The 26,091-nt window shown below is 36.3% G+C and overlaps 1 protein-coding gene across 4 annotated transcripts in view; it reads left to right on the forward strand.

Moving 5' to 3' along the window:
• TMEM117 (transmembrane protein 117) overlaps window positions 1-26,091 on the forward strand; it is a 562,924-nt gene that overhangs the window by 76,131 nt on the left and 460,702 nt on the right. For 3 of the 4 annotated variants that reach the window (XM_026454634.1, XM_026454635.1, XM_026454633.2), the window contains exon 3: window positions 25,318-25,450. The exons of the other annotated variant lie outside the window; for it this stretch is intronic. In XM_026454634.1, coding sequence (XP_026310419.1) covers window positions 25,318-25,450 — 133 coding nt within the window. The remainder of the gene's footprint in view (window positions 1-25,317; window positions 25,451-26,091) is intronic. 4 annotated transcript variants of the gene reach the window in all.

The raw sequence follows: 26,091 nt of genomic DNA on the forward strand, positions 1-26,091 counted from the left end.
CACTTGAGAATCACCGCCTAAACAAAAGGTTATTTCACCATGCTAATCCTTTTGGATAGCTTTGTCTAACTGCATAGATAATTAACCAATTAGAAACTACTTCTGATTTTATTTTTCAAGATAAATGCTTGCTTGGCTGTAGACCTTTTCTTTGAATTTATTTTTCTTTTTTAAAACACATTAATTTGATGCTTCCTTTGTACAGATGCTTCCAGTGGGTCTTGTTAGCCCTTAGCTCTATGCCTGCCTCTTGAACACTGGGAATTATCCTGCAGTCTACTGAGTTCCACAGCTGTCTGCCCTACCAACACTCAAAAGCATTTTAATATTCTCACCATGCCTCTGAAAATACTTTCTTTAATCTCAATTGACCATCACACAGCAAATCCTCTTTTCTGTCTTAATTCTCTAATCTCTGTACAATTTGATACTGTAACTGCACTTGAAGTTTTCTCATTTGATTTCCATAATGAAAATTATCTGCTATATACTCTGCTTTTTTGGTCTCCTTTATTGGCTCTTCTTTAATTTCCAGTTTCCTACAAGTATTAAGTGAGCTACATAAGAGAGCTGCTTCCTTAGTTCAAAAACTTCGGTGTTGTGTCTCCAGCCCTTCATTCTTGCTTCTCCTTTTCTCCTCGTCACATGCATTCTCTTTTTACAATTTTTATTTTATTATGGTAATAACACTGGACATGAAGTATACCCTCTTAACAAATTTGTAAGTAATAATGTCATAACAATACGTTATTGTTGACTCTAGGTACAGCGTTGTACGGCACATGTCAAGGGCTTATTCATCTTGTTTAACTGGAACTGTCTGCCCATCGATTGGTAATTCCCTATTTCCCCCTCCTGCCAGAGCCAGGCATCCACCATTGTACTCTCTGTTCCGTGCATTTGACTGTTTTAGATACTTCATATAAGTGGAATCATGCTGTCTTTGTTCTCTTGTGACTGGCTTGTTTCACCTGGCATAATGTCCTGAAGGTTCATTCATGCTGTCCCATATGGCAGGATTTCCTTCTTTATTAAGGCTGAATACTGTATCATTGTGTGTGTATATTCCACATTTTCTTTATCAATTTATCTGTCTGTGGACATTTAGTTTATTTATATAGCTTGGCTGTTGAAACTGCAATGAACATGGGGATGCAGATATCACTTTGAGATCCTGATTTCAGTTCTTTTGGATAAATATCTGGAAATTCAATAGCTAGATCATATGGTATCTATTTTTAATTTTTTGAGAAACCTCCACACTGACACAGTGGTGGCACCATTTTGCATTCTTGTCAATAGTGTGTAAGGATTCCAGTTTCTCCACATCCTTTCCAATACTTTTTCTTGTTGTTAATTGCCATTCTGACAGATGTGAGGTGATATCTCATTGTGGTTTTGATTTGTATGTTCTTTCTTTTGGTGACTTTATTCTCAAGAATTAACTGATCAGCTCTAAATTGATGCAGTTAGTATTTATATCTCTAGGTCCAGCATCACTCATGATATTTTCATCTCCCTCTAGGACCTCTTCATTCTGTTACTTTAATGAAAATCCAGACTCAATCTTCTCCCTGTGGCACAACCCATGTCAGTAGTTAATCTCTACAACCTCTCCTTTTTTATTGGCTTTCCCATTTCCCCAGTTTCCTGAGTTTCAAACACTGAAGTTGCTCTCTGACCTCTCTCTCAACAGGATAACAGCTACCAAATTTTATAGATTTTATCTCTAAAACGTCTTTGCACTCCTCTCTTTAAAAATTATTTTTTGTTGGTCAGGCGCGGTGGCTCATGCCTGTAATGCCAGCACTTTGGGAGGCCGAGGTGGGCGGATCACGAGATCAGGAGATAGAGACCATCCTGGCTAACACCGTGAAACCCCGTCTCTACTAAAAATACAAAAAATTAGCCGGGTGTAGTGGCGGGCACCTGTAGTCCTAGCTACTCTGGAGACTGAGCCGGGAGAATCACTTGAACCCAGGAGGCAGAGGTTGCAGTGAGCCAAGATTGCGCGATTGTGCTCCAGTGTGGGCGACAGAGCGAGACTCCATCTCAAAAAAATTACTTTTTGTCATACCAGTTCAAACCTAGAGTGCTTTTTTTTTTTTGACAGGATGTCACTCTTTTGCCCAGGCTGGAGTGGAGTGGCATGATCACAACTCACTGCAGCCTCAAACTCCTGGGGCTCAAGGAGTGATCCCCCTGCCTCAGCCTCCTGAGTGGCTGGCACTACAGGTGCACCACCACACCTGGCTCTGAATTGCTTTTAACTGTACTATTTCAGAAGCATTTTAAAATCCATCCTTTAAAATGTGGATTACTTCCTGTAAAGGATAATTCAGAGAGTATCTCTTCTCTGCTTGACTATCTAGTTGTTTGTTATGCTCAAAATTAAGTATAATATCTTAGCCAAATATTTGAAGTCTGTCACTCTCCTGTGGTTCCCTCCCTGTGTCTTACACTTCAGTCACACTCCTGCTTTTTGTTAGTTCTTGATCTGCATCGTGCTTTCCACTTCTACACTTTTACTCATTTATCATATATAACTGGAGTAGCTGGTTCCCGTTCTTATAAACTTGTCTACCCTTCTGTGTTTCCTAATGTGGCCCTATTGATGCTCTTAAAATAATGTGATCTTTTCTTATCTGAGCCCATGGCATTTTCTTATTTTTCTTTGGCACTTTTCTTACTAAGCTCTGCATTATTTGTTGGTTTGTCTCTATCTGTCTTATCCACCCACCCATCTTTAGCCTAGAAGCTTCAAAAATGTAGAAAAATATTTTTCTTTCTGCTTATTTTTCTTTCTGCTTATTTTTCCCCAGAACATGCATATACTCAGAGAGTCAATTAATATTTGGTGAATGAAGGAAAGTGTTTTGCTTGTTTTCCAGTGCTCAGTTTCCTTTACATTTTTTTTTATTAGTACTTGGTAGAGAGAGAATAAGATTTGGAGTCTGATAGATCTAGATTTAAATCCTAGATATCCCACTAAGCTGTGCGACCTTAGAGAAATCAAGTAATCTCTCTGAGCCTCTACTCTCTCATCTACAAAATGGGGGCAATTATACTTAGTTGCTTATTTTGAGATTTGAAATATTATGTGACAGACCTTTGCAAAGAAGAAGAGCTCAGTAAAAGTTTTATTGTTTCCACCTTCTCTTTCTTCCATCCTTCTGATTTTCTCTATTCTCATATATTAAATTTGCTATACAACTCCATTGTTAATCACATCTTGTTTTAATGCTATTTACCTTTTTGTTTCTATGTATCTCATCTTCTCAACTAAATGTCAAGTTTCCTGAGAGAAGGAAAAGTTTTATGTTCATAACTGCAGTTAAGGTTAGGTTCTGCATCGTCAACAATGAATATTCATTGAATAAATGCATTCCCCCATTTGCTCAGCTGACATTCTTTCCATTCACTGACTTTCCGTGTTGGTGAATTCTTCATTTCTACCTCTGTTTGGCAGTTTCTTATTTTTACCAGGTCTCCCAAATGTCCACTGTCAAACTCTAAAAGTGGACTTTCTTCCTGAACTCTACCATAAAAGTCCTAAAGTTTCCTTTCTCCAAATTAAACCTCCATGTAAATTGCCCACCTTAGGGCACCTTCTTGTCAGCAGAACTAGCAAAAAGCACAACAAGGACTCCTTGGATTTAACCAGTGAATCAGATATGTCTTGCAAACTGTCATTTCTCTTAACACTTGTGTAGTCTCTCTTTCTGTCTCTGCCTCTCTTTGCCTCTGTCTGTCATTCTCTCTCTCTCTGTGTCTTTTGGTATTAGAAGGCAATACGTGTACAATGGGTTCTCTAAATAGAAAGGGACATAACATTAGAAATTGGAGAAGTAATTAAATTGTAATTATTTCTAGGTTTTTAAAAATCGAATTTAAGGATACATTAGGAAGTAAGCCATCCCTGGTGACTTAGTGAAAGAAAAGAGAATGTTATGTGAAATTAAGATATAGATAAATGTAGCCCTTGTTTGTGCTTTTGGTTTAATTATACGGAATAATTTAAATATCTGTATACTTTTGTAAGGCAAAAGCATTACAATAGAGTGACACATTTGGTGAATTTGGTTCTTATGTTAGCATAGCAGCCTCATTACTGCATTCCATTTGGCTTCTCAGGTCTGTTGATGGCTAAAATCACCTTTGCTTTGAGGTTTGGTTAAACGTGCTGGTTTGCCTACTTTATACTTGATTAAGTTCTTTGAATCTCTTCATTGTAACTTCAAACAACATAGGTAGTTTGCAAGAGAATGAAAGTTGGAACTCATGAAAATGCTGGTTAGTGTCTAGGTGATTGTCTTTTCTCATTTTGTAGACTATTTGGTTCTTCTCACCACTTCTTATGTCTTCTCACCACTTCTTATGTCCCCTAAGAGGCCCAAGAAGAAGCACCCCTTTTCTCAGCCTATGTTTTAAATAAAGAAAGAAATAAGGCAGAAATTGGTGACCAAAATACCACCTTTATTCCTAAAAGACTGTATACTGGAGAATCTTCAGGCATGGGATTTCCCAATACTAAACTCCAAAATTAAATTTATTTCCCTGTTCCCAGGCAATACAGGGTTGGACACACCTCTCCTGGAAAGGCAGAACAGAATTTGGAGTGCTCTCCAGGAGAAACTTGGTCTATAAAGAAAAGACGTTGACTTATATATGCCAAATTTATTCTTTCAAAATGGTCTGTCAGGTATGTTGCCCCTCCCCTGGAAGTAGAGAGTAGGCCATTCTTTATCTGGAAGGAAACACCTAGGACCAGGGAATAGACATTCCACATAATACTGCCAATTCTCTTGTGTAATCTAGTTGGTAGAACAAATGAGGTGGCCCATTATAATGTATTTATCCCAACATATTTGTTAAAAGGAGCAGTCAAGATTTCAGGTAATGCTTTGCATGTAATAGCTACCTAAAAATGATTTTTCGTGTGTTAGATGTACAAATCAGGGTGGCATCTGGTCACACATTTTTCAGTTTCACAAATGTGACAATACTCCTATAACAGGTATCACTGTTTTATCTTATGTGTTAATGATGAGCCACAGTAGAATATAATGTGTTACAATGAGTCAGTATTTTTCATCAAAAACTCATCATGTTATTACTTCTTCCAGGCACTAATGGATAACTATTTCTAAGACTGTACAAGAGGCTGATTCAAATGATATTATATTTGGAAAGATTTTCCTACTAATCTCTCTGAAGTTGGAGGTTTGCATATTTGGTTAAATAAAAATGTATAAGATAATTATCTGTCATAATTTCAAGTTATTGTTCACTAAAAATTACCAATTTCATTTTACATAGTCATGTAACACCATTGAGTATAGATGGTGCTGGAAATGGAAAGTATTGAGTAATATGGTAATATTCTAACCACAGATTTTTCATGTCCTTATATGCAGAAAAATAAATGTCAGTGATAGTCAACAGTGTTTAATTTATAGAAAGATTTATTTGTGAAGTTCAGGAAGGAAACACAATTTATACTATATACATATTAAATATTAAGTTATAACCATCAAATGTTAGAATAGTGGCTAAGTAAATTACCCTTTAATAAAACACAGAGCCTAGAACACAGCACTATATAAATGCCTGTTAAATAGGAACCAAATAAAATAGTGAATTCAGTAGGAGTGAGATTTCAAACAAAAAATGGTACTGTGAATCTTAATGGGTTTTATATACTAATCTCTTTTCTATAAATACAAGTTCTTGGCTCTCCAGAGTGTGGTGTGGCTCCTTGTCCTTTTCTATAACTGAGACAGGTTACAAATCTCAGTAGATTAAAACTTGGGAGGAATAGTGCCTGAATTCTTAAAGATGAAAGAACCCTAAGCATCTAAATTATAGTGCTTTATTATTCATTGTTTGCATAGACACTGGTCATATAAAATAACTCCTATGTCTGTTATTTTATTGGTAGTATAGACATCCACAGTCTGACTAAAAGGATATAAAATATGGTAAGAAAATATGATACATTATGTGAATTACAGTAGAGATAAAAAATGCCATTACTGACATTTACTACACAAAAGTTGCCCTTTGAAGTTATTTAATTATTTTAAGTATTTTGTGCTGTGAAGGTTATTTTCACAAATGTTCTTTTGCTCTGTCTTAATAAAATGTCAAACATTTTAATAATGTAAAATAAGTATTTACCCTATGAATATTGTACTTTATTTCTAGTTTGCGGTCCCACATCTCTCCTCATAAAAATTACATTATCGTATTACATTTTCATCATGTTAATTCCGTGCTTCAGGTTCTCAAGTGGCTCTTACTCGTTTTCAGAATAATTATAGAGCATAAAGTTATGTATTGTTGTGTAACAAACACACCCAAAACTCAGTGGCTTAAAGCAAGAATAAACATCTGTGATCTCATAATTTCTCTGTGTGAGGAGTTTGGGAGCCCGATTGGCTGGTTCTGACTTAGCATCTCTCATGAGGTTGTTGTGACTATATCAGCCAGAGCTATAGCTATCTGAAGGCTTGACTGGAAAGTTACCTTCCAAGAAGGATGGAAGATGTTCTCTCAAATGGATGGCAGGTTGGTGCTAGCTGTTGGCTGCATACCTCAGTTCCTCAAGTGGAATTTTTTGTAGGGCAACTTGATTGTCCTCGTGCCGTAATAGTTGATTTCCTCCAGAGACAGCAACTCGAGAGAGGGACCACGGTGGAAACTACAATAACTTTCACAACCTAGCCTTGGAAGTTCCTCATGTCATTTCAACCATATTCTGTTGGTCACACAGGCCAGTCATAATTCAGTGTGTGTGGGGGTGACTAGCCAGAGCTGAGACTCATTGAGGGCCATCTTGTAGGCTGGCTACCACACTTTCCCAAAGAAAAATTTTATTTTTTTAATTTTTGGTTAAAAGTATTGAATTGAGTTAAATGGTCACATTTATTGTATGTGCAACCCAATTTCACTGACTCTTTGCAACCTCCAATTTCTAATCTTATTTAAAATCTCAAACACTTATTTCTTATCTCCAAGTGTATCATATGGGCTTATAAAGTCATCTGTCATATTCTGTTCTGTGCCCTCTATTGATGCTGACTTGCTGGGGACTGATGGAGGTTAGTGCTCCACCACTGCTATGGGCTTTAGGACTCCACCTCATCAGTCATCCATGCCAATGGGATGCTTTCTGAGGGTTTCCACATTTACAAGCCCCCAGGCTACTAAAATGAAGATGAATTATGTGAAATTCTTCCTATTTCAAAACCTATGCTGATTTCCACCCAGAATTGGAAAAAATGTTCCCTTTTCTGCCTATGAATTATGTATATTTATCCCCTAGTACAAGATAGTGTGCTTCTCTATCTGGTGGGGCTTAAACCAGGATACATGGGCTGAGCTTGACCCTTGTGTACCATCATATGCTTCAGATGCAATGTTGTGTTGCCTATTTCATTTGACATTTAGCCAGAAAGTAAACTATTGAAATTATTGGAATTCTTTCCTTTCAGTTTAGCGAGCCAGTCTGAATCCCAGCTTTAAGCTCAAACTAGCCACTTGCCATGTTTGCGCAACACAGAACATATTAAACATATATATCGCCAGTGCCATTAGTAGCTGCATAAATAATGTTTGAGGTTAATCTGTATGCTAATTAAATATATGTTTAGAAAAATTCACTATATCTCAGTTTTGGTCTTCTATATCTTGAAGTTATTCGTTGCATACATCTGTCAAGGAACTTTTGTACTTTAATGGAATACTTCAATTCAAAATTGGCAGTGAAATTCTTACCTGAAATCAGTAGAAGCACCAGGGTGCTTTAGTCCTAAAACATTGGCTGGCATATCCTTTCCATTAATGGATAATTGATTTGTTTTCCCTTATATAAAGTGAAGTGCTATGTAACTGTAGATGCAACACTCTTCTCCCCTCTTCCAATTAGCTTGCTGCTGCTCTTTGTGAAATCCAGGAGTTATATTGCTTAAAGTCTTCCGATAAACATTTTCATAAGCTAGGGAATATAGTCTGAGAAAAAATAAATGGTTACATTGGAATTTCAGATTTAAATTCACATTAGTCATTCTTAAAATATCTACCCCTTTAAATTTGATTTTTTAAGTGAATTATAAAACCTTAGGGAAGAAGAGTTTGTGAAATATTGGAATTAATTGTTACTTGAATGTTTGAAAGAACTCCTCTTTCAAACCATTTAGACATGGTATTCTTTTCGCTGAAAGGTGCTTGAACTACTGAATAAAATATTTTTTTAGTAATAGAATAACTCAAGTTTCATACTTCTTTAATCATTTTGGCAAATAATATCTTTATCACGGTATTCATTTTTTATCCCTGCTATGTTCGTAGTTTTTCATTTCTAATACTTTTGTTACCTTCTCTCTTTTTTCTTCATCAGTCTAGTAAGAGATTTGTTGGTTTTATAAAACTTTAATGTTTTTGGCTTTATTGATCCTCTATATTTTATTTTTGCCTTTGACTTATTTTTTCATATCTTTTAATATCAACTTTCTTTTGCTTTCTATGAGTTTATTACCTTGTGTTCTTTTTCTTAAGTTGGATATATAGCTTATAGATATTCAGCCTTTCTTTCATAATCTAAACAATTGAAGACTGAGTTTCCCATTTTCAACTATTTTTGTTGCGTTCCAAAAATTTGTCTTGATAATGTTTTTAAATCTCCATTGGGATTTTTGTTTTATTCATGAATTATTTTGAAATGTGTTTTTAAATTCTGAAGTGTGAGGTATAAAAATTATTTAACATTTTGTTATTTCTAATTGATTACATTTGTTTGGAAATATAGTCTGTGTGATATCTAATCTTTGAGCTTCACTGAGGTTTGTTTTGTCAATTTTAAAGCTTTCAATGCATGTTGGAAGACAGTATGTGTTCTCTAATTGTTGCATGCAGGGTTCAATATGAAGTCCATTAAATCAAGTTTTAATTGTAGTATTCAAATATATTATTTCTTTGTTAATTTTTTTGTTTTTTTTGGGGGGGTTTGCATGACTTATTAAATGAGAGAGGAATGCTAACATCTCATGCTGATTATAGGTTTTTAAATTCCTTCCTATAGTTTATCTGATTTTGTTTTACATACAGTATTTTGAATCTTATCTTATTTATATAATCTATCTTATTGATCAATTTTAAAATCATTATATTTACCTGGAGAATTTAATATTTGTTATTATGTAATGATTCTCTTTATTCCTAACATTGTTTTTTAACTTAAAATCTATGTCGTCTGAAATTAATACATATTCTAGCTTTCTTTTGGTTAGTTTTATCTGGTATATAATTTTACAGCCTATTACTTCCAACACTTCTGTATTCTTACTCATGTCTCTTGTAAACACACATCTTTGGATTTTACTATCAGTTTTCTATCTTCTATCTAACAATTACTGTCTTTTAACTGGCAAGACCAATATATTAAATTTATATTAGGATTTGATTCTGCCAAGTTTTTTTGTGTTTTCTGTTAGCACAACTTTTCCTTCTTTCTTTTTTCCCTTTTTTTGCACAGATTGAATTTTGTTTATTCCTTTTCTCTTTCTATCCCTCCTTCACTCCTCTGCTAGGTTTAGAAACTATGTATTAAATATCTCCTATTTTAGTGGCTACCCTTGATACTTTACTATGTATATTAAAAAACCTAGCTATTCTACAGCTGATCAATGTCTTAATCACCTGCTAAATAATAAAAAGTTCTCTAGAACATTTTAACTGTAATCAACCTCTTCTTACTTCCATGGAATTGCTGTTCAGTGTTCTAGTTCTTTTTTTTTTTTAACTCCGCAAAGTAGACATTAATATTTTTATTATTTTGTATAAACGATGTTTGTCTAGATTTGATATATACTTACTAGTTTCTTTTATCACCATTTCTTTTTGCCTCAGATATTTCTTCTGAGATCATCTCTGGAATTAGGTTCATTCTCCTTGAAGAACTTTTAAATGAAGGCATATAGGAGGTATACTCTCTCAGTTTTTGCTTTTTTTTTTCATTTTTAAAATCCTGTGACAAATGTCTTCTAGTGGAGTATTTAGTACATTTGTACTTACATAACTATCAAATATTTGCATTTAATTATATCACTTTACCATGCTAGTTTTTTATTTGCCTTATCTTTCTTTAGTTCTTTACTCCTTTTGCTTTCCTTCGGATAAATACAATATTTTAAATATTTTATTGTTACTACTATACTGCCTTGTTAGTTACACATACTTTTATTCATGTATCGATTACCCTAAAGAGTAAAACACGCATAATTGACATTAAAGCCTACCTTTAATGAATATTGCCAACAATTTCCAAGAACCTTATAGCACTTAACTTTATTGACCCCTTCTGCCTTGTAGCCTGTTTTTGTCATAAACTGAAATTCCACATTTTAAATTCTAAATGATATTATTATTTTTTTTTAGTCTTTAACAGCATTATTGAGGTATAATGGACATATAACAAATTTCACATTACTTAAGTATACAGTTTTGTAAGTTTTTGATATATGTATATAACTGTAAAACCACCACAACAGTCAGGATAACCATGTCTGTGTGAGCTTTTGTAACCTGCTTCTTTTATCCTTCTATGCATTCACACAATCACTGTTTATTTGCATTTTCTCAAAATTTATATAAATGGAATAATATGTGCATACTTTACAGCTATTAAATCTATCCATTGGTTATTTCTTTGGTAAAATTCATAATTTTTATATAACTCCTTGAACATACTAATTGTAGTTTTCTGACTTCTGTGTTAAAATGCCAATCTTTGCATCATCACTGAGTCTGCTTATGTTATCAGTTTTTTCTCCTGGTTTTCAGCAATTTTTTATGTCTTGTTTCCTTGTGTGCCTAATTTTAAAAATTGAATATTAGAGATAATAGCTAAAGAATTGTAGAGATTCATGATGATACAATCTTCCCTAGAGAAAATTTTATTTTCTTCTAGTTTGTAGATACTGGGTTTCAGGCTTTCTTTGGTTTGATCTGTTTCTGATTTGTCCTTACTCCTATGATATTGCCTTTCATATATCACATCCTAAAGCCTGAACTCTGCCCAGAATTATTCTACTTTGATGTTCCCTGAATTCTAATTTTTGTTTACTCAGCATCGTGAGACTAAAATTTATGCTTAGTTTTTTTCGCTTATCAGCAGTTCTCTGCTTGAGCTTACCTCTCACCTATATAGTTTAGTAGGTGTCAGCAAATGATCTGTGGGAAATTGTGTTAGAATTTTGGATCACTTTCTGAGTTTCCTTTTTCTTCTGGTATTTTGGTCTTTCATGTCCTAATTGCATTTGTAGACATGAATTTCAATTTTTTTGTCTCTGGTCCAGTGACACTGCTTTAAGCTCTAAGCCACAGTTCTCCATATGGTCTCTATGACCCTGAAAATCAGCAAATCTCCCAGGGGGAAAAAGATGCAATAAATTTGGCTCATCTAAGTACATTTTCTTTCCTTAGTGATCTTGGCCTTTCAAGTCTTGCCTGCCTTATTTGCTTTTTGATGCCTTCAAACAGTGGCCTTCATTATGATAAATACATTTGCTAGGTATACAGCTATAGGTTGATAGTTATTTCCTCTGAGCAGTTTGAGGCACTGTCTTATGACATCCATTGTTGCTGTTGGGAAGAGATCAGTATAATTATTGTTCCTTTCAAATAATCTGTCTTTACTGTTTGATTTTAAGATCTTTTTTGTCTTTTAAGATAAGTAAGTCCTGCAGTTACTACAGCTTACTTCCTGGAGAGTTTTTTGGCCTCATTGCAGGAAGGAGGAAATCAGACAGAGGCCAGCATCTTCCTGAATTGAGGAGACAGAGTTGGGTGTGTGGGGAGACCAAGACAGCTATTTCATATGGCAGAGTACCAGAGTGAAAAAGACAGCACAATGGAATAACCCTAGAGATCTGAAGATGCTTCTTGAGTCTTCACTGAGTAATGATCACCCACAGGGATGCGAGAAACCACCCAGAGCTGGGGAAAGTATCATTCAAAAGGAACACAGTAAAAATTCTTAGAGCTTACACAGGGCTAAGAAAAGTTTGTGTCCCTACAAGGCAAAAACACAAAATCTTGTCATTTATGTGCCATCAGGTAGAGTACTCAGAATGGTGGAAGTGGGGCAAAATTAACCCTGAAGGCTCCTGCTGCCTAACAAAGTTTAATAGAAATATTCAGTAGCATCAAACTATTTCCAAGTAATTTAAATGCATCCAAGAACAAAACTCAAGAGTACTTATAGGCATACAAAAAGATGCTGTACCCATGAAGGTGAAAATTCACAATGTCTGGCATCCAGTCAAAAATTACCAGACACACAAAGATGCAGTAAAATGTGACCCATAATCCAGAGGAAAAATAAGTCAAAAGAAGAGCCCAGAAATGATACTGTTGATATAGTTAGTAACAATGATATCAAAAATTATAACTATGTTCCATATGTTTCAGAGGGTAGAGAAATGCCCATGTGTTAAATTGAGACATAGCAGATTTCAAATACTTTACATTTGGTAATTTTTGTTTTTTTTTTTTTGAGATGGAGTCTTGCTCTGTTGCCCAGACTGGAGTGCAATGGCTCGATCTTGGCTCACGGCAAGCTCCGCTTCCTGGGTTCACGCCATTTTCCTGCCTTAGCCTCCCAAGTAGCTGGGACTACAGGTGCCCACCACCATGTCCGGCTAATTTTTTGTATATTTTAGTAGAGACTGGATTTCACCGTGTTAGCCAGGATGGTCTCAATCTCCTGACCTTGTGATCCGCCCGCCTTGGCCTCCCAAAGTGCTGGGATTACAGGCATGAGCTCCCGTGCCCAGCCTACATTTGGTAATTTCAATATTTAAAGTTCTTGTATTGTCTAAAGTTTTATTTGCTATTTCTATCAACTCTCACTCATGGTAACACTTCTTTTTGAGTTTAGTGAGTTTTTATTTTAAACTCATATTTTAATAATCTATCTAAATTCTGAGGGTTTAAATAAAGCTTGTTTTTCTCTAGAGAGTGTTCACATTTGCCAAATTTGGAATCCAATAGATACTATAGTTTAAGGACAACTTTACATTCTTTGAAGGATCCTGATTTATGCTGGGAGACCCAGGCTTGGCATATCTACCTTGCAGTGACCTTGAGCTTACTTTTATTTTATTTTCTCAGCGTTTTTATGGGTGTTTGGCCTGAAAGTAACGCTAGATTTTAAGTTTGCTTACTGGTACTCTTTAAATTTTAGCTGACTCTTGCCTCTAGCCCTTTTGATGTGCATGAAAATCTGTGTTTGTTGTGTTTCCCCTAATTACCATCATATTTACAGTACACAGCAATGGCCAGGCACATAGTTAGAATTAAGAATTTGCCATATGAGTTACTATCATTAATACAAAAGCCTGTGGTGTTTAAAATTATATTATTTCTAGATTTTTTAAATTGTAGGGGTCTAGATAAAATAGAGAAAATGGCTGCCTTGTGTAAGAATTTATATAAAATAACTTTGTTAGATTTTTAATAAAAATTCTTTGGTAATTGGATTTACTTTGCTCTGATTTCATTAAATAAGATTTTTTTTTTTTCCCCCAGAACTGGATACTTTTTGTTTGAACACCTTTCAAATACCGTTTTTGATGGTGATCACCAAAGTGATTCCTGTATCCTGTTCTTTTGATTCTACTTTAATTTGGGCTTGGATAATTATTGGAAAATTGTCCGAAAGATCCTTACACTTGGCTTAAAAGAAATAATGATTGGTAGATTTGTCCTAACTCACCTTAAAGTACATCAAAAGAATCATGGACTCTGCCTTCAAACTGTTGTGTGACCATTGGTGGGTTATTTGAACTACTTACACCTCAGCTTTCTCATTTATTAATTAAAGGAGTTGAAATACATTATTCTTGGATATTACTAGGGGATTAAAAAGCATAGCAACTTATAATTAACACCTGTCTTTGATACTCCTAATCTGTCATTTAAACTTGTATCTTATGAGTTAATATGTTTTAGTAAATCTATAAATGGAATGTGTAGAGACAATAGCACATTTTCAAGTACGAGACACCAGTCTGTAAGACCTAGAGGACTTTTGGAAAGCCGTGAATGAAAATCAAATTCAGGATAAAAGGGAGAGCCAGAGAGATCTGAATGCATAGGTACAAATAACAGGAATACTGTAAATGTGGATGACATGGCAGAATCTTGGCTTTGGCATCCACGCCTTGTGATTGATCAAGATTGCTTAAGACCATGGAAATCAGCCTGCAGGGGATTATTCTTGGCAATTTAACTTTTCCTTCTTAATTGCATTAATATCATGCCTGAAGTTAAAGGAAAACCTATTTTAAAATTGTCAAGTATTCTTGTTCTTTAATATTGGTATTAGTATAATGGTAAAGATGTAAGAATTTAATAATGGTAGTAATATTAATTTTTAAGAATTGGGAACTATACTTTCTATCTCATTACCCATTTCAAAATACAGAATTTCTTTTTTTTTTTTTTTTGAGATGGAGTCTCACTCTGTCGCCAGGCTAGGGTTCAGTGGCGTGATCTCGGCTCACTGCAAACTCTGCCTCCTGGGTTCAAGCGATTCTCCTGCCTCAGCCTCCCGAGTAGCTGGGACTACAGGTGCGTGCCACCACACCCAGCTAATTTTTGTATTTTTAGTAGAGACGGGTTTCACCATGTTGGGCAGGATGGTCTCACACTCTTGACCTTGCGATCTGCCTGCTTCGGCCTCCCAAAGTGCTGGGATTGCAGGCGTGAGCCACTGCTCACGGCCCAGAATTTCAATAGTGACAGTCTCTAAGGGTTCAGAAAATATTATGTTTACTTTTACTTGATTTATAAAAATAGATTAAAAGAATTTTGATTATTAAATGTTGAAATAATGTTTCTAAAATAATTATTTTAAACCTACCATAGCTAGTTATGTCTTATTAGGTTAAGCGATATCAAATTGCTGGTATTTGATGGGTTTTGACCTTAAAAATGCTATTTGATATAATTTCACTTAGTAATAAATTATAGGCTAAATTGATTCCATCAAAATTAGAGAACATAATATCTGTATGCATAAATTAAGTGTGCTGATAAATCTTATCTTGGGCTACAAGGTAATATGTAGCATTAATTTAGCATTCTTTTTATTTGATGGCTAACTTTTCCTTAAAAGGAAAACTAATAGATTCTAATAAATGAATACCTTTATTTCCTCTTGCAGTCATGGTTTTTCATGTTGAGCAATAAGCAATTTGACTTAAACTTGAGGATGGTTTAATGGAAAGAGCCAAATTGTAATAGTAAAATACAATATTCAGACTCTCTCAAATGGAAGGTTTATTACTGTGTTACTGAGACTAATTTATGCCAACATGTGTTTATTTAGTAATTTTACTAAACATTTATTTTAATATACACACTTTTGAAATTGACATTTAGTTAAATTGACATTAAACTATAGATCTGAACACACTATCATTCATACTGTTTCTAACCATGCTTTTATTTTCCTTTTTTTTTTTTTTGTAGAAGCTCTTTTGAATTTCACATTGTAATCTTCGTTAGTATTATGAGAGATTGTCTCTCAATATTCAGTGTTTGATATTCTATCAAATTCAGAGAATAGCCGACTTTTCTTGAGTATGTTCCTGTTCCTAATAAGGGATGATAACCATCTGCTCAATGTTTTTAAATTCTCTTTGTACCCTGAAATAAGATTTGATCTGAATATTAATGTAATGGTACTCTTAGAGTACAAAAGTTTTATGATCTTACATTTATTGTATAAAGTCATGTTTGTCTAACTAGACCATCCTAACTGCCATAATGATACTCTGGTGTAGTTTGTTAGATAACTTGGTTGATGTTCCATTCATGGAATAATTCTCATATTTTAGTTATTTTTATTCTGTTACCATTTTCTATTTTTTTGTTTTTTTGTTTGAGGCAGAGTCTCACTCTGTCACCCAGGGTGGAATGCAGTGGCATGATCTTGGCTCATTGCAGCCTCGACCTCATTGGCCTCAGTCAATTCTCCCATCTCAACCTCTGGAGTAGCTGGGACTACAGGTGCTCCACCATGCCTGGTTAATTTTTTGTATTAGAGATGGAGTTTTGCCATGTTGCCCAGGCTTCTGTTACCAGTTTTTAGTTAGTGAATTTAAACAAAAATAGTCATATCATGTTTTTGTAAACTATATAATTTACACAAGTTTGTGATGCAGTTTTAATATACTTGTTTTAGTCTGACTGGAAGTGAATTTCAATTAGTTTTCAACTGCTGTGATTAAATTTCATTTTATCTTTTATTCTCTTCTTCCAGCCATAAGAAATAGGAATTACATTTATTGTCAAGTATTCTAATATTTAAAATGTTAAATATTAAGTTGGCCTTTAAAGAATGTTATCAGCGTGTTAACTTCAGGTTCATTTTATATATTAGAGAAGCATACAATGAGAGAGAAAATATAAGGAGGAATACTTTTAGTGAGTAAGGACTGTATATAATATATATATACACACACACATATATACACACACACACATACACACACACACACACACACACACATATATATATAAAACGGTTTTTTGAATTAGCAGATTTTGACCTAATCTCTCCCTGACAAAGCAAATCATAAATCCCGGAATTGGACTGGATCTTAAAAGTCATGTGATTCGGCCCTTTAAACTATGCTTGGCAAGGGCCATTTCTCCTTGTCTGCACTGAAAGGAACTTACTACCTCCTGAGAGAGTCCATCCTATAAGCTCTTTCTATAATCCCAGATATAAAGTATTAACAAAGAAGGCAACTTCCTAGAGGAGATCATTTTTGACTTGCATTTTAGGCTTTATAGGAAGGAGAGCAGTTAGTTGAGTTGTGGAGAAGGAAGATTATCTCAGGCAGAGGGTTCAGCATGAGCATAGAAAGTGCAACCTGCTTAGTGTTGATGGAAACAGTGACACGATGGGAGTGGTGAGGGAGGAGAAGGAAGTATGGGTCAAATTAATTCATGCCTTGTATACCATGTTAGGGAGCTTGGATTTTGTATTACGGGGAATTGTGATTATTGAAAGTTTTTTTTTAAGTGAAGGGGTGACTTGATTTGACCACGTGTGATTTTAGTCAGATCTACTGGCTCTGTGGAGGGTGGGTTTGAGATGGAAAAGGTTGAAGTGAGACAGGCCAGCTAAGAGGGCATTGCAATAGGTCTTACCAAGAGACAGTGAGAACCTAAATTATGAGAGAAGAGTTTGGAGGTAAGGGCATAAAATGATAGGGCAATTGATTGAAATGGAAGGTGTGCAGGAAGAAAAAGTCAAGAGTGAATTCTACCTTGAGTTATTTTGAAAATGATAATAAAGTCAGAAGTAGGAGTAGACTTAGGGATGGGATGGGTCAAGTTGCAAATAGGGGCATATTGTATGTTGGGGCAGAGGGTAGGGATTTTGGCTTTGTTTTTGTCTACTGAGTTTGATTTGCGGGTAGGATATCTAGGACTATGGTGGGCAGCTGACTTCCAGTGTGAAGCTCAGGAGGAAAAGTTTTTACTGGAGATACTGGATGTTGAAACCATGGGAGAGGATGAAATCATATAGTGATATGATGAAGACAAGGACTGAGGACAGACCATGGCACATCATTATTTCTGTGATAATTGGAAGAAGGGATGCCTAAAATGGTGACTGAGAAAAAGCAGGAAAATAGAAAAAGAATGGCATATTTGGTGTTAGGGAACGTGAGGAAGTAGTGTGAAAAGAGACAGAGAACAACTGTTAGGTCAGATGCAGCCAGGATGTCTTGCAAGTTAAAGACCAATATATTTATTCTGGATTTGGAAGTGGTGGAGGTCATTGCATTTGCCAGAACAATTTCAGTGGAATGTTTGCATGGCAAGTAAGATCTTGGTGAGTGGGTGTGATAAAGATTACTCTTTCATGAAGTCTGGAAGAGAAAGCAAGGAGAATGGGTGGAAGTTCAAGGACATTATTTTTAGGATCAACTTAAGAGGCTTCAGAGGTGGAGAAAAAAGAATGAGGAGAGAGGGAGAGATCAGATATACAAAGGAGCGAAAGGATGGCTGGATCAAGTCCCCCAAGAGAGGAAGGGTTGTGGTTTTAAAAAGGCACAAGTAGGGTCTTCTCTGGGAGGAGTACTGCATCCTTTGAGGAATAAGGGAAGGAAGTTAGGATAGTCATGAAGGTAGATAAGTAGATGAATGTGAGTAGGTAGGAAGTTGAGGGAAATAATGTTTGATGACAAGAATGTCTTCTTGAGGTTGAGACCAGAGTCATATTCTAAGAGTGAAAGGGGCTCAGTGGGAGCTTTGAGATGAAATTTGAAATAGATATTAAGGAGAATAGGAAAGAGAATTGACAAGGACAGGGAAAGGCATTGATGCATTAATGTGCAGTGATGTGATAGCAACTAAACTCTGGATTATGATTATGTAGTGGCTTATCAACTGTGTTGCGCAACTTTTTTCCACAGTAGTCAAAATTGGAGAAAACAGATTGTAGCTGTACATCAGAGTTGGGTGTTTGCTGGAGATGTGTAAGACACATCTAGGGTATACAGAAATGTATATGGTGTTGATGAAAAGGCTGATAAGGAAGCAGGAGTTTCATGCTAAATGGGGGGAACAGAATTTAGGAGGTGACTCATAGACGGGGAGAAAGTTGGGGAGGAGAACAACTTAAAGAACTGAAGAGCTCAGAGGGCAAGTATAACAGGACCTAGATCTAGAAAGATAGGATTCCATACAGTGGAATATTGTTCATTTATTTATATAGTGTGTTTTTTAAATCCATTGGACAACTAACTTAAGGCATACTGTGTGCCAGGTACTATGCCATGGGGACGTGTGGTAAAGAAGATCAATCTGGTCTCTACTGTGCTACAGTTTATAGACAGGTGTAGCACACATATAGTAGACAAAAAGTATACAAATCTTTGGGTCTCAGTGTTATAGACCACAGGCTCTTAGGCTGTTGTGTAATAGACATTTACACAAGGCCAAGTAGATTAGCCAGAAAAGGCTTTATTTTGGGACTTGTGCTCAAGCTCAAGGGAGACAGTGGAGGTATAAGAATTCTCTGGCTGGTCCCTGAAAAGAGCTGTAGGGATTTTTTGTTAGGCAATGTACAGGAACTGACATCAAGGAGAGGGTGTGCAGGCTGGGCTGGGTAGAGCATGTGAGGGCTAGGGTATGCAGGACAGCATATCTGGTTGTGATGGTTTGACGTAATGGGCCACCTAGGGGTCTGGCTGGGGGCAACAAGGCTATAAATCAGCGGTTTAGCCTTTCTTCTCAAGGTGGGACACCCCACAACCTTGGTTGGATGTTTGGATCTCCTAAGGCCAGTTTCTGAAATTCTTTAAATAAAAGGCCTGGTCAAACGTTACAAGAGCACAGAAGAACGATACAGAATGGCTATTTTCTTTGTATGACCAAAGCTCTAGGTTAGCAGGTATAGTGTCAGCAAGGTAGTGATGTGGGTTTTGAGATCAGTGGGACAAGAGAGGAAAAAAGAAAAAATATGTGAAGAAGGAGCTGCATCCCACTCCCACTGTATCTTATTAGGACTCCTGTGGTTGAGCAGACTGAGAGGTAACAGTACATCATTGCCAGCAAGGTGTGTTTTCTTCCTATTTTACTTGTAGAATTTTTCTTTTGGAGGACTTGAGTGCAGGTCTTAATTTTCTTTCTAGAATCTTCTCATCAGTATTTCATTCAGTGAAAATATTTTATTATGTGTTATGCTGAGAACTAGGGATGTAAAGAAAGATAAAGGAAATAAAGACTTCATGTAGGCCATTTAAACCCCATTTTTTCTTGCCTTCCGTGGGCCTCTTTCCATCAGTCATCTTTGATCCAGTAAGATGATGGTAGCTGCAGTAATACAGATCTCCAAAATGTATAATGACTGCAGACCAGCTGAATTTCTCATTCACATAAAGCCTAAGACACGGCAGGCACCTGTATTCCAAGCAGTGACTCAAGGACCCAGAGGCCTTTTGTTTGTGGCTCTCCCCTCTTCAGTACCATGTTTGCCAAACTTAACTTGCATTTGGGGTCAAGGTGATGCTGGGGAACTAATTTCATCTGGCTGTAGGAGTGGAGCAGGTGGCATAGGCCTAGCTAATTCCTAAGACTTAGTTTGCTTTTCATAACTCTGCCTAGGGTAATTGGTTCAGGACCCAAATGAGCTCGAATAGAATGAATCTCATAATTTTCTCTAGAAATGCTAGGGCAAAAGCATTATCTTTTCATCCATGGACAACAATGAAGAAGCAGCCCTCAGGTTGTTATGGTCATCTTGGGACAACCAAGGGTGTGTGCATGTGTCTTGGGGGAGAAAGTAATGGGAACCAGCTAGGATGAGATGCCACACTGAGGAAATTGAGCTGGGAAATAGAGATTAATCAAGCCTTGATAATATTGTCTGAGCGCTGGATCAGGCCTTGCTTGAAGTCACTCCATTAGGTAAACTAGATCTACATTATTTCCTGAATATCTATTGTATGCAAAAGTTAATTGTTTTATTTTGAGAACAGACATGAGAAAAAAAGATGGAAAATGTGAGAAGAGGCCAGGTGCAGTGGCTTATGCCTGTAATCCCAGCACTTTGGGAGGCCGAGGTGGATGGATCACCTGAGGTCAGGAGTTCGAGACCAGCCTGGCCAACATGGTGAACCCCCATCTCTACTGAAAATACAAAAATTAGCCAGGCATGGTGGCATGTGCCTGTAATCTCAGCTACTCCAGAGGCTGAGACAAGAGAATCACTTGAGCCCTGGAGGCGGAGGTTGCAGTGAGCCGAGACTGTGCCATTGCACTCTAGTCAGGGCTAGAAAAAAAAAAGAAATTGTGAGAAGGAAACCAATAAAGAATCCTTATAATTTAACCTAGTTTTAGTTGAAGTTTAGGTTTTGTTTTTGCTTTTGTTATTTGCAACAGGAATATTCTTACTGGTATGTGGAATGCCTGCTATGCTGATTTTTTGCCTATTATATCTTTTGACGCCAACAAACTAAATATACTCCTTTAAGTAATTGCAGATTCTATTTGTTTCTTGTATATATGTGTGGGTCAAATCATATATAGGTTTTAGAGCAGAAGACTTAATGGACAGTAGTGTTAATTTCAGTTTGGAGTCCTCTTGAATGAATCCCTTCATTTGTCCTTTTGTATTTCCTAGTCAGGGTCTTATGGGTAATGCCATGCTTTTTCGTCTAAATTAAATCTTATTCTGATTTTTTGCTTACCAAGGTAAGCAGAGAGTCCAATATTAATAATATTTCAAATCACCTTTTCTATCACCAAGGTTTTGCAGAAGTTCCAGGGCTACACATACTGAAAAGACTCCTTCAGCTTGTGTTTACTTCTCTACCCCTTCTCCTACTGCTACTTCAGTAATGGTTTTCTACCACTTTGGCACAATGGCTCTGTCTGAGGTGCCTGGGATCTACTCAGGTCATTGTGTGCCTAATAGAGGTGGGTGGCTGCCCTACTGGCACCATTCCCCTGGGACTAGCTTAGGTTGCTAACTCAGACTTCCAAAGCCATGTGTATTAGTCTGTTCTCATGCTGCTAATAAAGACTTGCCTAAGACTGGGTAATTTATAAAGGCAAGAGATTTAATCGACTCACAATTCCACATGGCTGGGAAGGCCTCACAATCATGGCAGAAGGCAAAGGAGGAGCAAAGTCACATCTTGCATGGTGGCAGGCAAGAGAGAGCGCTTGTGTAGAGGAATTCCCATTAATAAAACCATTAGCTCTCATGAGACTTACTCACTACCACAAGAACAGCACAGGAAAGATTCACCTCTATGATTCAATTACCTCTTGCTGGGACCTCCTACAACACTTGGGAATTATTACAATTCAAGGTGAGATTTGGGTGGGGACACAGAGCCAAACTGTGTCATCACGACCCTTGATACCTTGGCCTTCACCAATATCCATGTAGTCATCCCCAAATGAGGCTCTGCCACGTTGGAGACCTAAATCCTTGTATTCTTTATGAACCCAGAAGCCCTCAGTCTATCTGAACCCTGCTTTAACAATCTTCCAGAGGTGGGGCTCCCCACATCTCCTACCTGGAAACACAAACACTTCTCCTCCTCTGAGACTGTGTAGTGTATTTCTTTGCACAGGCCTCCATGTGAAAATCACTCCTAAAGAAAAGGGACCTAGAACTCTCAATAAAAAAAGTCTGGCAGTGAGGTAGAAAGGAAAATCTTCTTTCCATTCTTTTGGTGAAGAGAACACAGCAGCAAAAAAGCCAAGAAACCAAGTAGTTTCTCCATAATTCTCCCTATCACAATTGTCTGCCTCTATTTTCTACAACATACATAGGTTCATTTTATATACACTTTTTTTTTGTTTGTTTTCGTTTTTTTTTTTTTTGAGACAGAGTTTTGCTCTTGTTGCCCAAGCTGGAGTGCAATGGCACGATCTTGGCTCACTGCAACCTCCAACTCAATTCAAGCAATTCTCCTGCCTCAACCTCCCAAGTAGCTGGGATTACAGGCACGCGCCACCATGCCTGGCTAATTTGTTTTGTAATTTTAGTAGAAATGGGATTTCACCGTGTTAGCCAGGTTGATCTTGAACTCCTGACCTCAGGTGATCCACCCGCCTGAGCCTTCCAAAGTCCTGGGATTACAGGCGTGAGCCACCATACCCGGCCCCTTACATACACATTTAAATATGCTTTTATATCGTTAGAATTTTATGACATCTTAGTGTTCCTAAACCTACTGTATTTTCAGAAAACATTCTGAAGTTCTAGGCCATTTCATCTGACTTTAGCCAACATTAATAATCATCAATTCCTGTGCCCTCTCACCCTCTCCTTCTTCACATATGCAAGTTTGTGTCCCGCCTTAATGCTTTTGATTGTTCTAAGCTATATTTTCTAATTTTTTGACTGTATTGAAGGTGACAGTCTATATACTGCAAGATGGATCTTATTAATAAAATAAATACACACTCAGATTTACAAATATTAGTATATCTGTGATTCAAATAATATCATTTTTGACCATGTCAGAAATGTATCCCTCTTAGTGATGTTTTTCACTTCTGTTGGCCTGTAAGGATTGTTGTCACTTGGTTGTCTCCTGAAACTCCTCTAAAAGAAAGTCATAAAATTCTGAATTCTGGGACCTATAGAGCTATAGGAAAAGTGGCACATAATTTATCTTCCAAACAAGCATACTTAAGAAAGGAAGGGGTTACTATTAATACTTATGCCAGGACAACAATTATAAACCACTACTGTCCTAGGCAAATCACATATATAGTCACCCTAAAGGGCAGAGACAGTGTATTTCCATCTGACATCCTCAGGTAGTTCCAAGGTTCTTGGTCTGATTACATTGCATGGGAGAAGTCCTTTGTGAGAACAGTAAGCTGAGGGCAGTCCTTGTGTATATTTTTCTTAACATTTGAGGGTTACTTATTGAGTTAACCTTTAAGTAGTTTATGGGAAATTTTTATAATACAATGCGACTCAACACTTAGGTCATGCTAGTTCTGGACTTAATATTTTGCAGCACTTTTCCTGTTGTCTTCGAATGAATTTCAAGTCATGTGAACCTGCCATTTTGTTCTAAAGACACTAATGGCCGAAATTAGTGGTAGACGATGAGCTTGGCAATGACAGCATAAATGGTACTGCCAAATCTCTCTTTTTGCTAACTTTGTATTATTTCCACCTGTGTACAGTTAGTCCACAATGTTTTATTTGCAAAGCACTGTTGAGTCACCAGCATTATTATTTGACTTTTAAAGTATATTTGTTAGTGGATTTTTTTTGACACACGCTTATGTTAAGAAAGAAATTCACATTTAAATCTTAAAGGAACTCTAATTGCCGGTCTTTGAAGTGCTTCATTATCAACTGCTGAATTAAATAAATAGGTCTTAGTCTAAAGCTGAAAGGACTTGCAGAAAAGGGACCCCTGAACAAAGAGAGCCCATGAGTCCAAAGTAAGGTCACATTTCCATTAAATACTCAAATGATAATTGACTTCAAGCACTGCCTACATTGCTTACAGTTGAATCTCCAGCACTTACAACTGTGTCTGACATGTAATAGGCACATATTAAATATTTGTTCAATGAATAGATAAATATTCCTTATAGTGTAAGATATTTGTGGCGCGTGATTTTACTCTCAAGCATCTGTGGTTAATAGGTTTTTACAATATTCTTGTCAGTATGTTGTGTGGAGGCTTGAAAATCCCTGGCTTTTCATAATTATTGATTAATCAACAGGTTCTATGATCTTATAATTTATGCGGCTAGTAATTGTAGTTCCTATATGCATGTCATCTCCACATCTCCATTATTACTCTTAGGAAGGGAGGTAAGTAAAATAGACACAGTTTATCTTGGGAGAAGCTAGGGTGACCTATGCTCACATCTTTCTTACTCACAAGGTTTTTCACCTTCTTCATCTTTCAGGGTACGTGCCATCATTTCTCTTTACCATAAATCAAAACATTTCTCTGGTGGAATTATATTAGTAGTTTTTACTTTAGTGTTCATCTTAATATATGTTTCTTCCTTAAGGTGTTTGCTTCTTAACATTCTCTCTAACGTTAGCATTTGTCTTCATAAATGGAATTTTAGTCATCAGGGTGAAAATTATGTTTTGCCAGGAGCCACACCAAGCTTCATTAACACATACACTGTCACCTCTCATATGCACTTGTATTTGTACTTGTACAGGGGCATGAGTGTTAAGAGTGAGGCTAAGCTGCATGTTTTATAACAGAGACTTAAATTTTTCTTTCACATTTTCATGTGCCTTAAACAATTAGATCTGATAAGTAAGGTTGGTCTTGGTTTTATCATCTGGCCAGTATTGGGAATAGATCTATAGAAACAAAGGGAAACGATATGGGATTCATGCAACTTTACCATTTGCCTTAAGTAGTTTCAGTGTGAACCAAAAACATATTTGTAAAATAAAAAGTAGCAGCTAAGTAGGGCTGTAGTTCATCTTGTTTTCATGCTAGCATAATGTACTGTCTCTGAACACTAGATTCTTGGATTAGTACTATTTACTCTAGGATGATATGTGATATGAGGATCGTCTTGGACTTTGTTTATGATCATTTATTTACAAAAGAGCAAAAAGAACATTATATTGTGGCTTTATTCATAAGGCAGTCCTATGGCAAAGACTTCAGAATATAGTGAGACAATAGAGATTCATAAAAATAAAGCAAAGATCCATGAATTTTGAGTTACAATGTACATTAATATTTAATAATATTTGTATTTCAGGTCAGTTGCTGCGATTAAAAATGTTTCGAGAGGATCATGGGTCGTGGATGACAATGTTCTTCAGCACAATTCTCTTTCTCTTCATATTTTCTCACATATACAACACGATTCTTCTGATGGATGGAAACATGGGGTAGGTTATCTTTCCCCTTTCTACTGTGGTGAGTGTTATGTTTGAAACTCATAAGAATTTAAGAATTTTTTAGCTTATAGTAGTCTGTCTGCTTTACAAATATTCTGCCCTAAGAAGAAGGAGTATTTTGTATATTTTTCTTACCTAAGATATTAAAATTTTTTTTTCCAGGAAGCGTATACTGCATTACAATGTTTAGATTTTGTTCTTTATCCTTTAGGACTTTTGTATAGGGTGGTGGGAGGGCAGGTACTAATTTCATTATACTGACAAGAGGGTATAAGACTCAGGAAATCTTATTGATTTGCATATATTCAAACGATTCGTAGAGTGGGGCTAAGATGAAGGTTTCCAGGTTTGCAATTTCATTGGTCTGCAATGCCTGACTAAATAAAAGTGTTTGGTACAGGATTTTCTTTAACTCTCTTGACAGTCCCGTGAGAGAGAGAGTTTTGTGATTAATAGGTTGTTTTATTTTTATTTTTTTATTTTTTTATTTTTTATTTTTTATTATTATACTTTAAGTTCTAGGGTACATGTGCATAACGTGCAGGTTTGTTACATATGTATATATGTGCCATGTTGGTGTGCTGCACCCATCAACTCATCAGCACCCATCAATTCATCATTTATATCAGGTA

The sequence above is a fragment of the Piliocolobus tephrosceles genome, chromosome 10, assembly GCF_002776525.5.
Source record: "Piliocolobus tephrosceles isolate RC106 chromosome 10, ASM277652v3, whole genome shotgun sequence".
Lineage (NCBI taxonomy): Eukaryota > Metazoa > Chordata > Mammalia > Primates > Cercopithecidae > Piliocolobus > Piliocolobus tephrosceles.